Source organism: Simochromis diagramma, unplaced genomic scaffold, assembly GCF_900408965.1.
Source record: "Simochromis diagramma unplaced genomic scaffold, fSimDia1.1 OVJJ01000344.1, whole genome shotgun sequence".
NCBI lineage: Eukaryota > Metazoa > Chordata > Actinopteri > Cichliformes > Cichlidae > Simochromis > Simochromis diagramma.
In genome coordinates, this window is record NW_024387375.1 from 3,188,909 (window position 1) to 3,200,526 (window position 11,618).

At 38.7% G+C, this 11,618-nt stretch overlaps 1 protein-coding gene and 1 pseudogene across 1 annotated transcript in view; one reads left to right on the forward strand and one right to left on the reverse strand.

The window, feature by feature from the left end:
• Positions 1–4,760, reverse strand: part of LOC120719929 (dehydrogenase/reductase SDR family member 11-like) — a 40,337-nt gene extending 35,577 nt beyond the window's left edge. The window contains exons 1-3 of the mRNA XM_040009490.1: positions 4,574–4,760; positions 3,226–3,435; positions 2,307–2,401 (exon numbers count right to left, since the gene is read on the reverse strand). Coding sequence (XP_039865424.1) covers positions 2,307–2,401; positions 3,226–3,435; positions 4,574–4,699 — 431 coding nt within the window. The 5' untranslated portion in view covers positions 4,700–4,760. The remainder of the gene's footprint in view (positions 1–2,306; positions 2,402–3,225; positions 3,436–4,573) is intronic.
• Positions 4,761–7,565: 2,805 nt separating this feature from the next.
• LOC120719930 lies at positions 7,566–11,345 on the forward strand (annotated as a pseudogene).
• Positions 11,346–11,618: the final 273 nt, after the last annotated feature.

Below are 11,618 nucleotides of genomic sequence, written 5' to 3' on the forward strand. Positions count from 1 at the left end.
TTGTTACAGGCCATTCTGTCCTTATTTTTTTTATGGACAGAATTTCTAGGCATAGCCAAGTGGCGGAAGGCTTTCACTTCGGTGGTCTCAGGATGTCATCTCTGCGTTTGGCAGATGATGTGGTTCTGTTGGCTTCATCAGGTGATCTCTCGGCTGGCCTGGGAATGTCTTGGCGTTCCCGCGGATAAGCTGGAGGAGGTGGCTGGGGAGAGAGAGGTCTGGGCTTCTGTGCTTGGGCTGCTGCCCCCGCGATCTGACCCCAGATAAGCGAAAGAAAATGGATGGATGGATGGATAATATAGAATATATATATTCTATATTATTGTTATTTTAGTATTTTCAGAATAAAGGCAATAGAATAAAATTTGTGATATTTAATTTAGTAGATTTTTATGCTGCCTGTCCTGAAATAAACCCAAGGGATTTATGTCAGATAGTTAAATGTATATTTCAGAATTTTTTATTGTTTTATACTTTATACTGGTTGAATTCTTTCCATCATAAACTGTTTTTTAAATGAAATATCCTCTATATATTAATAATAAATACTGGAGCGCAAGAAATGTCCCCTGAAAATCATTTTATTTCATACATTCAAACTTTTCAGTACAAATGTTTCAGCCCTGATAAATGTAGTTAAGACGTAAGATTATATGAGAGAGCACATGATGCAACTTGTCAAAGAGACTGAAGAAACACACAGTGATAGTAACATCCTCAGAGGCCATTTTGAAAACAGGAAGGCCACAAAAATATTGCAGTTGCCGAGGGAACAACTTCAGTGACTTGTGCTACACAGCTTCAATGTGAATGTCTCCAATCTGAAAGAAAAGTTAAATAATGCTTTATTATTATAAGTAAACTTGTGATATTAAGAATGTTGCAGAGCAAAATCCAATGAGTCAAAACACAGTTGTAAAAGTGAAAATTACAAACCTGAACATGAGGAGGAGCACTGAGCACATATGCGATAGCACTGACGATATCTTTTGCTTCCAAAGACTGTCAAAGAAGTGAAAAAATGCTTAAATTATTTTTATCTGAGTAATCAAATCAACAGTACACAAACGGTAGGATTAATGGTTTTACCTTATACGCAGCATATATCCCATCTTTTTTCTCGGGATTTTCACTGTGGAGCCGTGCTGCAAATTCTGTGTCCACTAAACCAGGAGAAATGCACTGAGAAAAAACAAAAATGGAAATTTCAGTAAACAATGTGTATGTGTCTCAAAGCAGCCGATCTTGGTATTAAAGACACATTTGGAGTCAATTAGTGTCTTTTAAATCCTCACCGTGGCTCGGATATGGGTCTTATCTGCACGCAGCTCCTGTCTCAGGCCCTAAGTCAGAGCAGTCACAGCATACTTGGTGGCGGTGTAGAAATGCAGATCAGCAACAGGTAAGACGTGATGTCCACACACGCTGCAACAGAAGGTTTACAAGCTGTTACCAAATCAGCATTTACCAAGACTGATACAGTGATCTGATCTCAGATCTTCATATGAGAAAAATCCCCAATCATATTTAGGTTCTGAATTGCTGGTTGGTCAATTAAATAAAATGAAAATGACACTTTAGGTTTTAGGATATTGTGATAGACATTTTTCACTACTGTCTGGCACTTTTTTCAAATTAACAGTTAATTAAACTAATTATTATACTAGTGAACTCCTGACATGGGGTTTGACTCTTTTTGCTTCCTAAATGTTTTAATAACAGAGAGCTACAGACCTTTTTAACAGTATAACAAATAAAATAAATAGGTAAATACACAATGGTGGCTTTATTCTATTGTCTGATCCAGGATTTGGTGTTGTGCATGTTGGGTAAAAGAAGCTTATGCTGTAGCCAACATGTAATTTGGTGTAACTGGACTAAAAAGTCCATAAATTACCTTTCAGCATAATCCATTTTGTACAGTAAGATGTGGTACTAGACCCCTTGTACTTTCACTGGGTGCTGCTTTAAGGTTTAAAAAAATCTAGCCTGTGTTAGGAAACTCTCACAAGTCTACATCAGGTCAGACCAGGGGATATGAATAAGATAAAAAAGAACAATAACAGTGGAAAATATGTGTAAAAGGCCTAACAGTGTCTTGCCTTGATAATAATCTCCATGTCAAAGAGCTAGCAGTATTGTTAATACCACCATCTGTGCTTTTCCTGTTAACCAAATATTTGATGTGAAAAGGGTTTAAAGAGTCCTGGACAATCATGATGGTAATGGTCAAGATATTTTTCTGATGATTAAGTCAACAGACTTCACAAATCCCCATCATTATTCATCAACAAATAAAACTGCACCTGTTGAGATTTATGATGTGCCCATCGTCCACGTTTCTCTCTTTCATTGACTGATAAGCTTCCCGTGTGCAGATGCTCAGTGCAAGAACGTTCACCTGTAAGAAACCAAGCAGTGAAATAAACAACCAGGAAAATCAACACTTTCCAAATGACTTGTTGTTTCTTGTGCATAAGAAGCATTAAGTAGTTTTTGGCCACTTGTGTACCTTTTGAACTCTGAGTTTTGTCAAATTGTGTAACAATTTTGTAATTCAGATGATTCATGAGTTCGGTTGAAGAATACTTCCTGTTTTTGGGATGGATTAAACTGAGCATAATGTACCCCACCTATTTACAGTGAACTTTTACACAAAATGTGATTTACAGTGTGATTAATGGATGACTTGTTGGAAAACTGGTCACACTGGTTTATTTACATTGAAATATTTTTTTTTCTGTCTGTCATATATAAGTCTGCTGCAGCTGAAAATTTTCTCCATGACAGTGACATTAAACATCAAAATTTAAATATTCAAAATATAAAAAAGCAAAATTTTGCATAGTTTGTTTAGATTAAATAACTGCAAAAACTGCAGAAAATAGTAAGGACAATATTTTGAATCAACAAATTTCTTGTATTTTTTCAATATATTTTTTTTACCCACTTTTGTGTATTTTTTATTTATTTATTTATTTATTTTTTTTACCTTTCTCAGCTATTTAGTTTTGTGATATTATGAGCTGGATTGTTTTCCGATTGTTTTCTGTTGTAGTAATTTACCTACTACGGTGATAAAAGTTCTGTCTTAGCTTATTCTACAAACTACGGATGAGTCAACGTTAGAGTGATCATTGAAGTTCACTTCAGTGTTCTGCTGGGGAAGCCATTACTCAACTTTCACACAGCTGCAGATTTTCTAAAACATTTCTGAGCTCTTACATTCATCATGTTCTTCCAGCTGTTGGTTTTGCCATTTAGCAGCGGCTCTGGGTGAGCCAAGCCAGCGTTGTTGATGCAGACGTCCACGCCTTTGTGCTGTTCCTTGATCGCTGCAAACATGGCCAGAATCTCCTCCTCTTTGCTCAAGTCACACTTGAATGGGACCAAAACACCAGGGTGGCCGGCGCTCCGACACTCTGTTGCCAGTTTCTGAAACCAAAAAGGAAACGATGACAGAGGTTCAGCTTCAAAATAACATTAGTGTTGTATAAGACTGCCCTTCAAATGTATATGTAAGGTTACTGTAAATATGTTTAAGATTTGCTTTAAGTTTTGAGCTTGTATTTCACAACTCATTTCAGTAATTTGTCCAAAACTGGAAATCCCATGTCTGAACACATCCTGCCCTCACTGGTTCACCAAGCCTGCTGTACAGTACCTTAAAAAACAAAAACTATTTTAACATGAAAACATTCTGACAGTATATTATAACCGAGACCCTCACAAGGGAGATCACTCATTTCATATGTGGAAAACTTTAGACTGTAAACAGTTAAGCTGCTGGATGTGTACAAATAGTCCAGTCCTTCTTCTTGTAGTCTTTGTCATATTGTTTGTGTTTTCTATCATTCAACCTGGGCTGAGTCCTGCTTTTAAGTCCTTTACTTTACAGTTCATTTCAAATTGTTATTTAAAAAAACCTCTGTAATTTTCCCCACAGTTTATTCTGCAGTTTAGTTACCAATGTTTCTCACCTTGTTGATCCTCAAAGAAGGGTTTTGAAAAGTGCTATATCTATAAATACATGCATTATATTCATTATCATACAGATTCATTTTGTTTGGCTATATCGAGAGAACAAACAAAGACAGTTGAAACCAGGACTTGCATAATATACAAATATTCTTCAAGCCGTTAAACTCGAAATCCTTCATGTGTCGTCAGTTAATTTTTGCCCAGCTTTCTGTTTCTGTGCTGGACTTAACTGAAAATCTATTAGCAGTGAACTTTTACATTGAATCTGATTTACCAAACAGTCAGCATGCAATATTATAATACTGTATAACGGCAGTAAAAGAAAAAAAAACTTTACAAAGACTTATAGTTCATTTCAGTCTTACAGTGGATTATGTGTTGCAAAGCTCGTTCTGCAGGTTTATTTAACTGCCATAAAATCGGCTACTGTCCAGCCTCTCATCATTTTTGCTGTATCAACATAATCATCAAACTATGAGTATGCATATGCCCCAACAACAAACAAAACAAATAAAAAAACACACACACAAAAAAACACTTTTAAAAAAATGCAGTTGTTGCTCTTTGCTGAAAAGGAGTTTTCATTTCAAAACAAACCTGTTTTGAACTGAAAGCCCACCACTTTCATACCGAGCCAGACCAGCTCTACCGCTATTGCCGCCCCAATCCCAACCGAGGCGCCGGTCACCAGAGCCACTCTTCCCTGCCAGCGCTCCATCACAGTCCAGCAACTTGCAACACACACGAAAGAACCACAAATACGAAGAGAGAGAGAGAGTGACGGATCTTTAACTGTCCTGTGCCGGGAAGCATTTATATATCCATCTGAACTATGTCAGCCTGCCTTTGCTCTCAAACAGCTTCAGTTCTCCCCCCTGCAGGGAGGCAGTCAGCCAATCAGATTTGTGAAAAAGCTGAGAAAACTTTCTAAGAAACCTTTTTATGTAGGTAGAGGTGGCCTTCTTAGTAAGATGTTCAGTGAATGGAAAAGCTAATCATTTATTTTTAGGTCTATTTAGATGATTAAAAAAAAATAATTTACTTCCAACATACAGTATTATCATGTGGCATGACCTAAAAATAAATGAGCCAGTGGCAGTATTTTTGCAGTGTGACGATAAGTCATGTTTGTGTATTAGGCAATGTAAGGAAAGGGCGCAACATATTTGCCAATTCATTATGAATATGTGTTACATAATCTCTCCTGATGTTTAGACCAGTTAATTCATTGTTAGCATCAATACTATCTATGTTAAATCAATATTACACATTTACTATGTTTATTAAAATGTAATAAATACACATTTACCATCAAATGACAGTATTCAATATCTTAAATTAAAAATTGCCTTAAACTGTTTTTATAAACACAAAAACAAGATTAATTGCATGCATCCATGCAGGGGGAGAGCTGCCTCTATAACGTCAACACAAACCCAACCATGCTGAAAAAAATGTCATGGTCCAGGGTCGTTGTGATGGGTTTTTTTTAGCTTTGATTTGTTATTTCTTAGATGACTGGCTCCTATTCGTATTGTTACTCCAGTATTCCCCACTGATTCCATGTCTCTGTTTCCTTGCTTCCATTTTTCCTCCTTCAGTCTTGTATACGTGTCAGTACTTTTCTCCTTGTCATAGTGGGGTGTGGTTTTGGGTTCAGCTGCAGCAGTGTCAGGTGAGGTGACTAGCACACCTGTTGTGCATTAGCCAGTAAACCTAATGAGGGGGCATCTATGCTGACACACCCAGCAATGGTGTGGAGAGCTGTTTGTGGGGTTATGAACCACTCGGGGAGGAATTTGAATGCGCTTTATGCACATCTCTTTTGCTAGCTGTGGTGGAGGTGTGGTCCCTAGCTCAGCTGCAGGGGAGGAGTGGTGCAGTGAGCTCAAGGGGGCGGTACCAGGAGGCAGGTGAGTTACAGGTGGTGGCGATTGACTGATCACGGTGTCTCTTTCCGTTTCTCTATATAGTGAAAGCAGTCGAGTGGAGACGAAGAGAGCTGGACTGGAACAGACCTTGTTCCTTGAGTTCAAAACTGTCAATAAAACGCAATAATAGTAAGCACAATCATTGTGTGTCGTATACTTTTCCACTAACATTTTGAATCCATGTGTGAAATCAACAATATTCAATATTTGGACACCACGGCGCCAGCTGCTAGGCCCAAGGCTGGAGCCCACCAAAACAACTCCCTGATAACGACTGTGTGATGACTATTCTTCCCGTCCCATGAAGGCCACCTGGGTTGGCTGGCAGACTGTTTACTTAGCCTGATAGAGCGAAGGACACTGTCTCCGCTGAACTCTGGACACGCACACACATACACTTACACTGATAGGCACTCACTCATCCCCTCCCTTTCCAACGCCTTCGATGCTTGTTTCCGGCGAGGGAACACGGCGGGTCTGTGTGCCGCGCTGGAATGATAGCGCTGTGCAGGGTGGCTGCTGTGTTTCTTCGGATTACTCCTCACCCCCCACCCACCCCTGTGGCTTGTCATGTCTTCACAATGTTGTGCTGTGGACATTTATGTGCTTTTTTTGTGCAAAGGAGTTTTTTTGTTTCCTGTTCTCATGCTGTCCTACCATGGAAGCACAGCATGAGTAGGGGTCTCTTTTTTTCCTCTCGTACTTTCCCCACTGTAGTGTACATTTCAATGTTTTTCTCTGATTCTACCAATCTCCGACCTGTATCCCCATGTAATGTTTGTGCTATATGTGTATGGTCGGGGGGGGGGGGGGTCCCATTTCACTGCAGGGCAACCTGCATGTGACGAATAAAGCTTTGATTGATTGATTGATTGAAAGCTAAAACAAAGGAAGACTGTTTGCTGCCTCGGTCATACAGCAGATGCAGGCAGTAATATTCCACTTTTAGTTCAGTGGTGTCGAAGTCCAGGCCTCGAGGGCCGGTGGCCTGCAGGTTTTAGATAATACCCAGGGTCAACACACCTGAATCAAATTATTAGTTCATTACCAGGCCTCTTAAGAACCTCAAGACACGTTGAGGAGGTAATTTCGCCTTTAAATCAGCTGTGTTGGATCAAGGACATCTAAAACCTGCAGGACACCGGCCCTCAACACCTGGACTTCGACACCTGTGGTTTAGTCCTTCCTCTCTTCTATATCATAACAGTGAAAAGCAGAGTGAGACCTTACCATTACTCTTTTCTACAAACAGAAATATAGTAAATGTAAACCATAAGGATTCTTTGACAAAATTATACAGTATATATAGTTAGGCCCATACGTTTTTGGCTGATGATTGATTTATTTATTTTTTAGCTTTTCTTCCACACACTTCTGTCAAAAAATAAGAATTAAAAAAATCAAGAGGGGATTAAAACTAACAAATTGTAAGCCTTAAGTAAAGCAATTCTGTGGTCAGGTGAGGCCCATTTCCAATTTATTTCATGACAATCTAAGTAGGTTAAAAAATAATCTGGAGTTGATTCCAAACTTTCCACAAATAAAGGGAGGAATGTCAGAAGGAAACAAAAGGGGCAGCATTGTTGCAATGTCATGGTTAGTCATGTTGATGTTGATGTTCAAGTTCAGGTGGCTTTCATTGTCATTTGAACCATGTACAGTGGTAAAGTACAGAGTGGAATGAGACAGCATTCCTCCAAGACCCTGGTGCTACAGATGACACATAACAGACAAACACAGGACTGCGTAAAGTGGAATGTGCAAAATTGAAAAATAGAAAAGGCAAGACAGTGCATGACTATACAGAACAGGACGATAGAGACACAAGACAGTGCAATGGAAATGAACCACCAAGACAGCACTATTTGGTCCAGAGTGCCCGCTGTGTCCCGCGCCACCAGTCATCTTTGTTAAATGGTAAGTGGACTGATTCTTATATAGTGCTTTTCTACTCTCCCAGAGTACTCAAAACGCTCTATACAACATGCCACATTCACCCAATCACACCCATTCAACCAAGCACTTTCTTCTACTCTTAGTGCTTCCTAAATACATTCAGACACATTCATACTCTGATGGAAGCATCGGAGAGCAATTTGGGGACTTAGTATCTTGCCCAAGGATACTTGACATGTAGACTGGAGGAGCCAGGGATCGGAGCAGGTCACCTGCTGATCTGAAGGTTAGTGGTTCGATCCCTGGCTCCTCCCGTCTGCATGTCAAGTAAGGGAGTGATGTATTTGCAAAGTCATTATGAGCATTACATAATCTGTCCTGATGGTGTAAATGTAGACCAGCTGAGTCACTGTTGACATGAGTATTGTCTATTACAATAATGATCTTTATATGACTGAATCAGAAGAGCACAGCCTGTCACAGTGGACAATGTGGTTTCTCTTTACTGCAAATTCATAAGAAATAAGGTAATAAATACTTTGTAGAAAGCAGGGCCATGTATGCAATATGTGTTTTGTAATAGATTAGTCAAGGAATTATTTCTAAGATTGTTATTTTAGCCTACACAAACACACTTCAGCCCGAAGTTCAGAGAATTCATCCAACACGTGATTCCCACACGTGCATCACAAAAAGAATGTACACTGTTGTACACTGCCTCCACAGGAATTAAGATATAAGTAGCAGCTAGGTGCTGCTATTAAATATATTGATCATCAGCAAGTATGAGCACCTCTATAAAATCTGAGGTTTTTACCAGTTTTCTGGTCTGGAGCATCATTTCTAAGTACACACTGGGAACATTTTTGCATTAATGTTCCAGAAAATACACATCAAGGTCAATTTTCAGACTGACACACCTCATTTCTCTACAGGTCTAATGTAGGATTTCAAATGTTAAAGTTCATGATAATAACCTACACAACCAGAAACAGAGAAAACACGTATGGCTTGTTTAGCTTTCTGGGAAAAAGAGTCCTCTTTCTAAGAACAACACAGACTTCTCATACACGCACATCGCGGTGTATAAATTCAGAACTTCAGCCACACTATTCACTCGTGAAAATCTGAGCTCAGTCTTCACAGCCCGTCTTCTTTTTGTCTCATTCATTACTTCAGGTGCCAACGCGTCTGCTGAAAAGCATCTCGCTAAAGGTAAGACTTTAAGATATTACTGCGTTAAGTGAAGCCTCTGAAGTGCAGTAAGCGCTGTTCCGTTCCCTGAACCGTTCTGCTCCCTGAGTTCTGTCGTGTTCCCTTACCTAGCTTGTGGTGAGGGTGTAGTTGCAGTTTTACAAAGCCATGCATTTTAATTAGGTCAATATTGATATTATTCGTGATGATTAAAAGCATGCGACTGAAAACGACTTTAAAAAAAAGTCAGAACAAATAGTGACACACTGTGGCTTCTCTAAAAACACACAGATGTCAGAAAATTACTTCTTCCTGCTAAAGAAAGGGTACAAATATGTAAATATACAACATCCATTTAAAGTCTACAGTATATAAATATTACCATGGAGGTATTTGTAATGTTAATGAAGGTGCTCTTTTCACATTTTTATACACAGTTCGTTTCCAAAAATCTTGGGATGTTGTGTAAAATTAAAATAGGAATGTATTGTAACGATTTAAAATCCTTACATTTAACTATAAACATGGGGCCCACCTGCTAATAACAAATATAAAATTCACTTTGCCCTTGTGGAAGCAACATGTTCCAAACTGACAATTATAAAATTCCTTTAATTTATTGTACATTGTGTGAATTTTGTGCTTTCCTAATGATTCCTATATTCCATGGGAAGCACAATGGATACATTAAATCAATTCAGCATTTTAAAATGTTGCATTACTGGCCTGAAAACACAAGTTAACTTCTTCTCCAAGCTGCTTTTTCTTATGGATGAAGGTTTTTTGTTTCCCTCAGGTAGTGCTGCACCTGGCCCAGTCCCTAAAGGGTGCATCAAAGTTTACAGCATGAGGTTCTGCCTTTTTGCCCAGAGGGCCAGATTAGTGCTGAAAGCCAAAGGAATCAAGTAAGGCTACTTTTTATTCTGCTTTACTTTACGAATGGAAAGTCATGACAATCTTAACCTTTACTTAAACACGTATGTGCAACCTGTTTTTGTGTTTCAGGCATGAAATTATAAATGTCCATCTGGCAGACAAGCCTGAGTGGTACCTTAAAAAGAATCCATTTGGGATTGTCCCGACACTAGAGACACCTGCTGGTGAGTTGATATATGAGTCACCGATCACCTGCGAATAGTTGGATGAAGGTTACCCTGAAAAGCAGCTGCTTCCTTCTTCTCCTTTTGCTAAAGCAAAGAATGATGCTGGAGTATTTTTCCGAAGTAGGTCACATGGAAACTTGCACATAAATCTTTATATATTTTTTTTTTAATCACCAAATAATCAGTTTAATGTCACTGTTTTAGAGGATAGGATATTTTTACAGGATCTCATCAGGGAGAAAGAATGGTCAGGATGTCTCAGGACTGGAAGCTGAACTGAAAGAAAAGCTTTCCAAATTGAACGAGGTAGGTGGCACAATTGAGGCTTCTAGTTTCTTTACACATAAACATATAATTTGAAAGACTGTGTGTGAATGAGTGTGCTTGCAACTTTGCTTGCCAATCATAATCACTAATCAAAGGATTATTAAGATTATCTATACCTGGTTATTTTAGAGTATTAAATGCAACTCTAATGAAAGTAATATTCAATTTCTAGGACCTCGTTAACAAGAAGATCAAGTTTTTTGGTGGTGATTCCATAACAATGATTGACTACATGATGTGGCTGTGGTTTGAGAGACTGGAGGTCTTTGAGCTGCAACAGTAGGTTTTCCAGATCTTGTTGTTCCATAAAGGTTTACCTCTTCCATGTGGACTTATTTTTCTTCCTTTCAAATGAAGAAATAACAGTGCCCAATCTGCAAAACTGTAACACAACTAAAGTAACAGTTTAATATCTAATTTGAGCTTTTCTTCCTTTGTAGCATCTACTGAATATCTTATATTTATTTCCTGTCTGCTGGATGTTTTGCAAACAAATGTGGGTTCACATGCTGTAATTTACTTTTGTCTCCTAGCTGTCTGGATGGCACACCTGAGATGAAGATGTGGACAGAGCGCATGCTGGAAGATCCAGCTGTCAAAGCCACAATACACAGCATAGATGCCCACAAGGCCTTCTTCAAGCCCTTCGTTGATGGAAAACCAGACTATGACTATGGCCTGTAGAAGTTTGTGCTGACTGAACAAAAATATAGCTGTCTTTATATATTACTGTGTCAAACAAATCAGGTCTGTTTTCAAAATTCTGATGTGACATGTGTAAAGAGTTAAAGAGTCTAAAAAGTGAATGGGAGTGATTTTCAAATAAAAATTGTCCATGAAATGACTGGCCTCATTCTGAGTTTCCTATTTGTGCTCTAAGATGTATAAAAACAGTTAAATAAGGAGTGATCATTAAAAGGAATTTAATATGATTTATTGCTTTACATAATTCAATTAATCTATTTGGCAATTAGACACTGATGGCCCACCACAGAAGAAGAGCAGAACAGCATCCCAGTGCTGCTAGGGATTAGGCCAGGATCTCCCAGAGTTTAGATGCTGGTTGGGGAGATAAGGGTGGAGACTTGAATGGAGCTTGAGAGTTGAAGGTAAGGAGGAAGTGGGTTGCACAAAGGAGTCTGTAAAGGAGAATGACAAATGAGCAGTGAGATTTAAAGTACGTGAA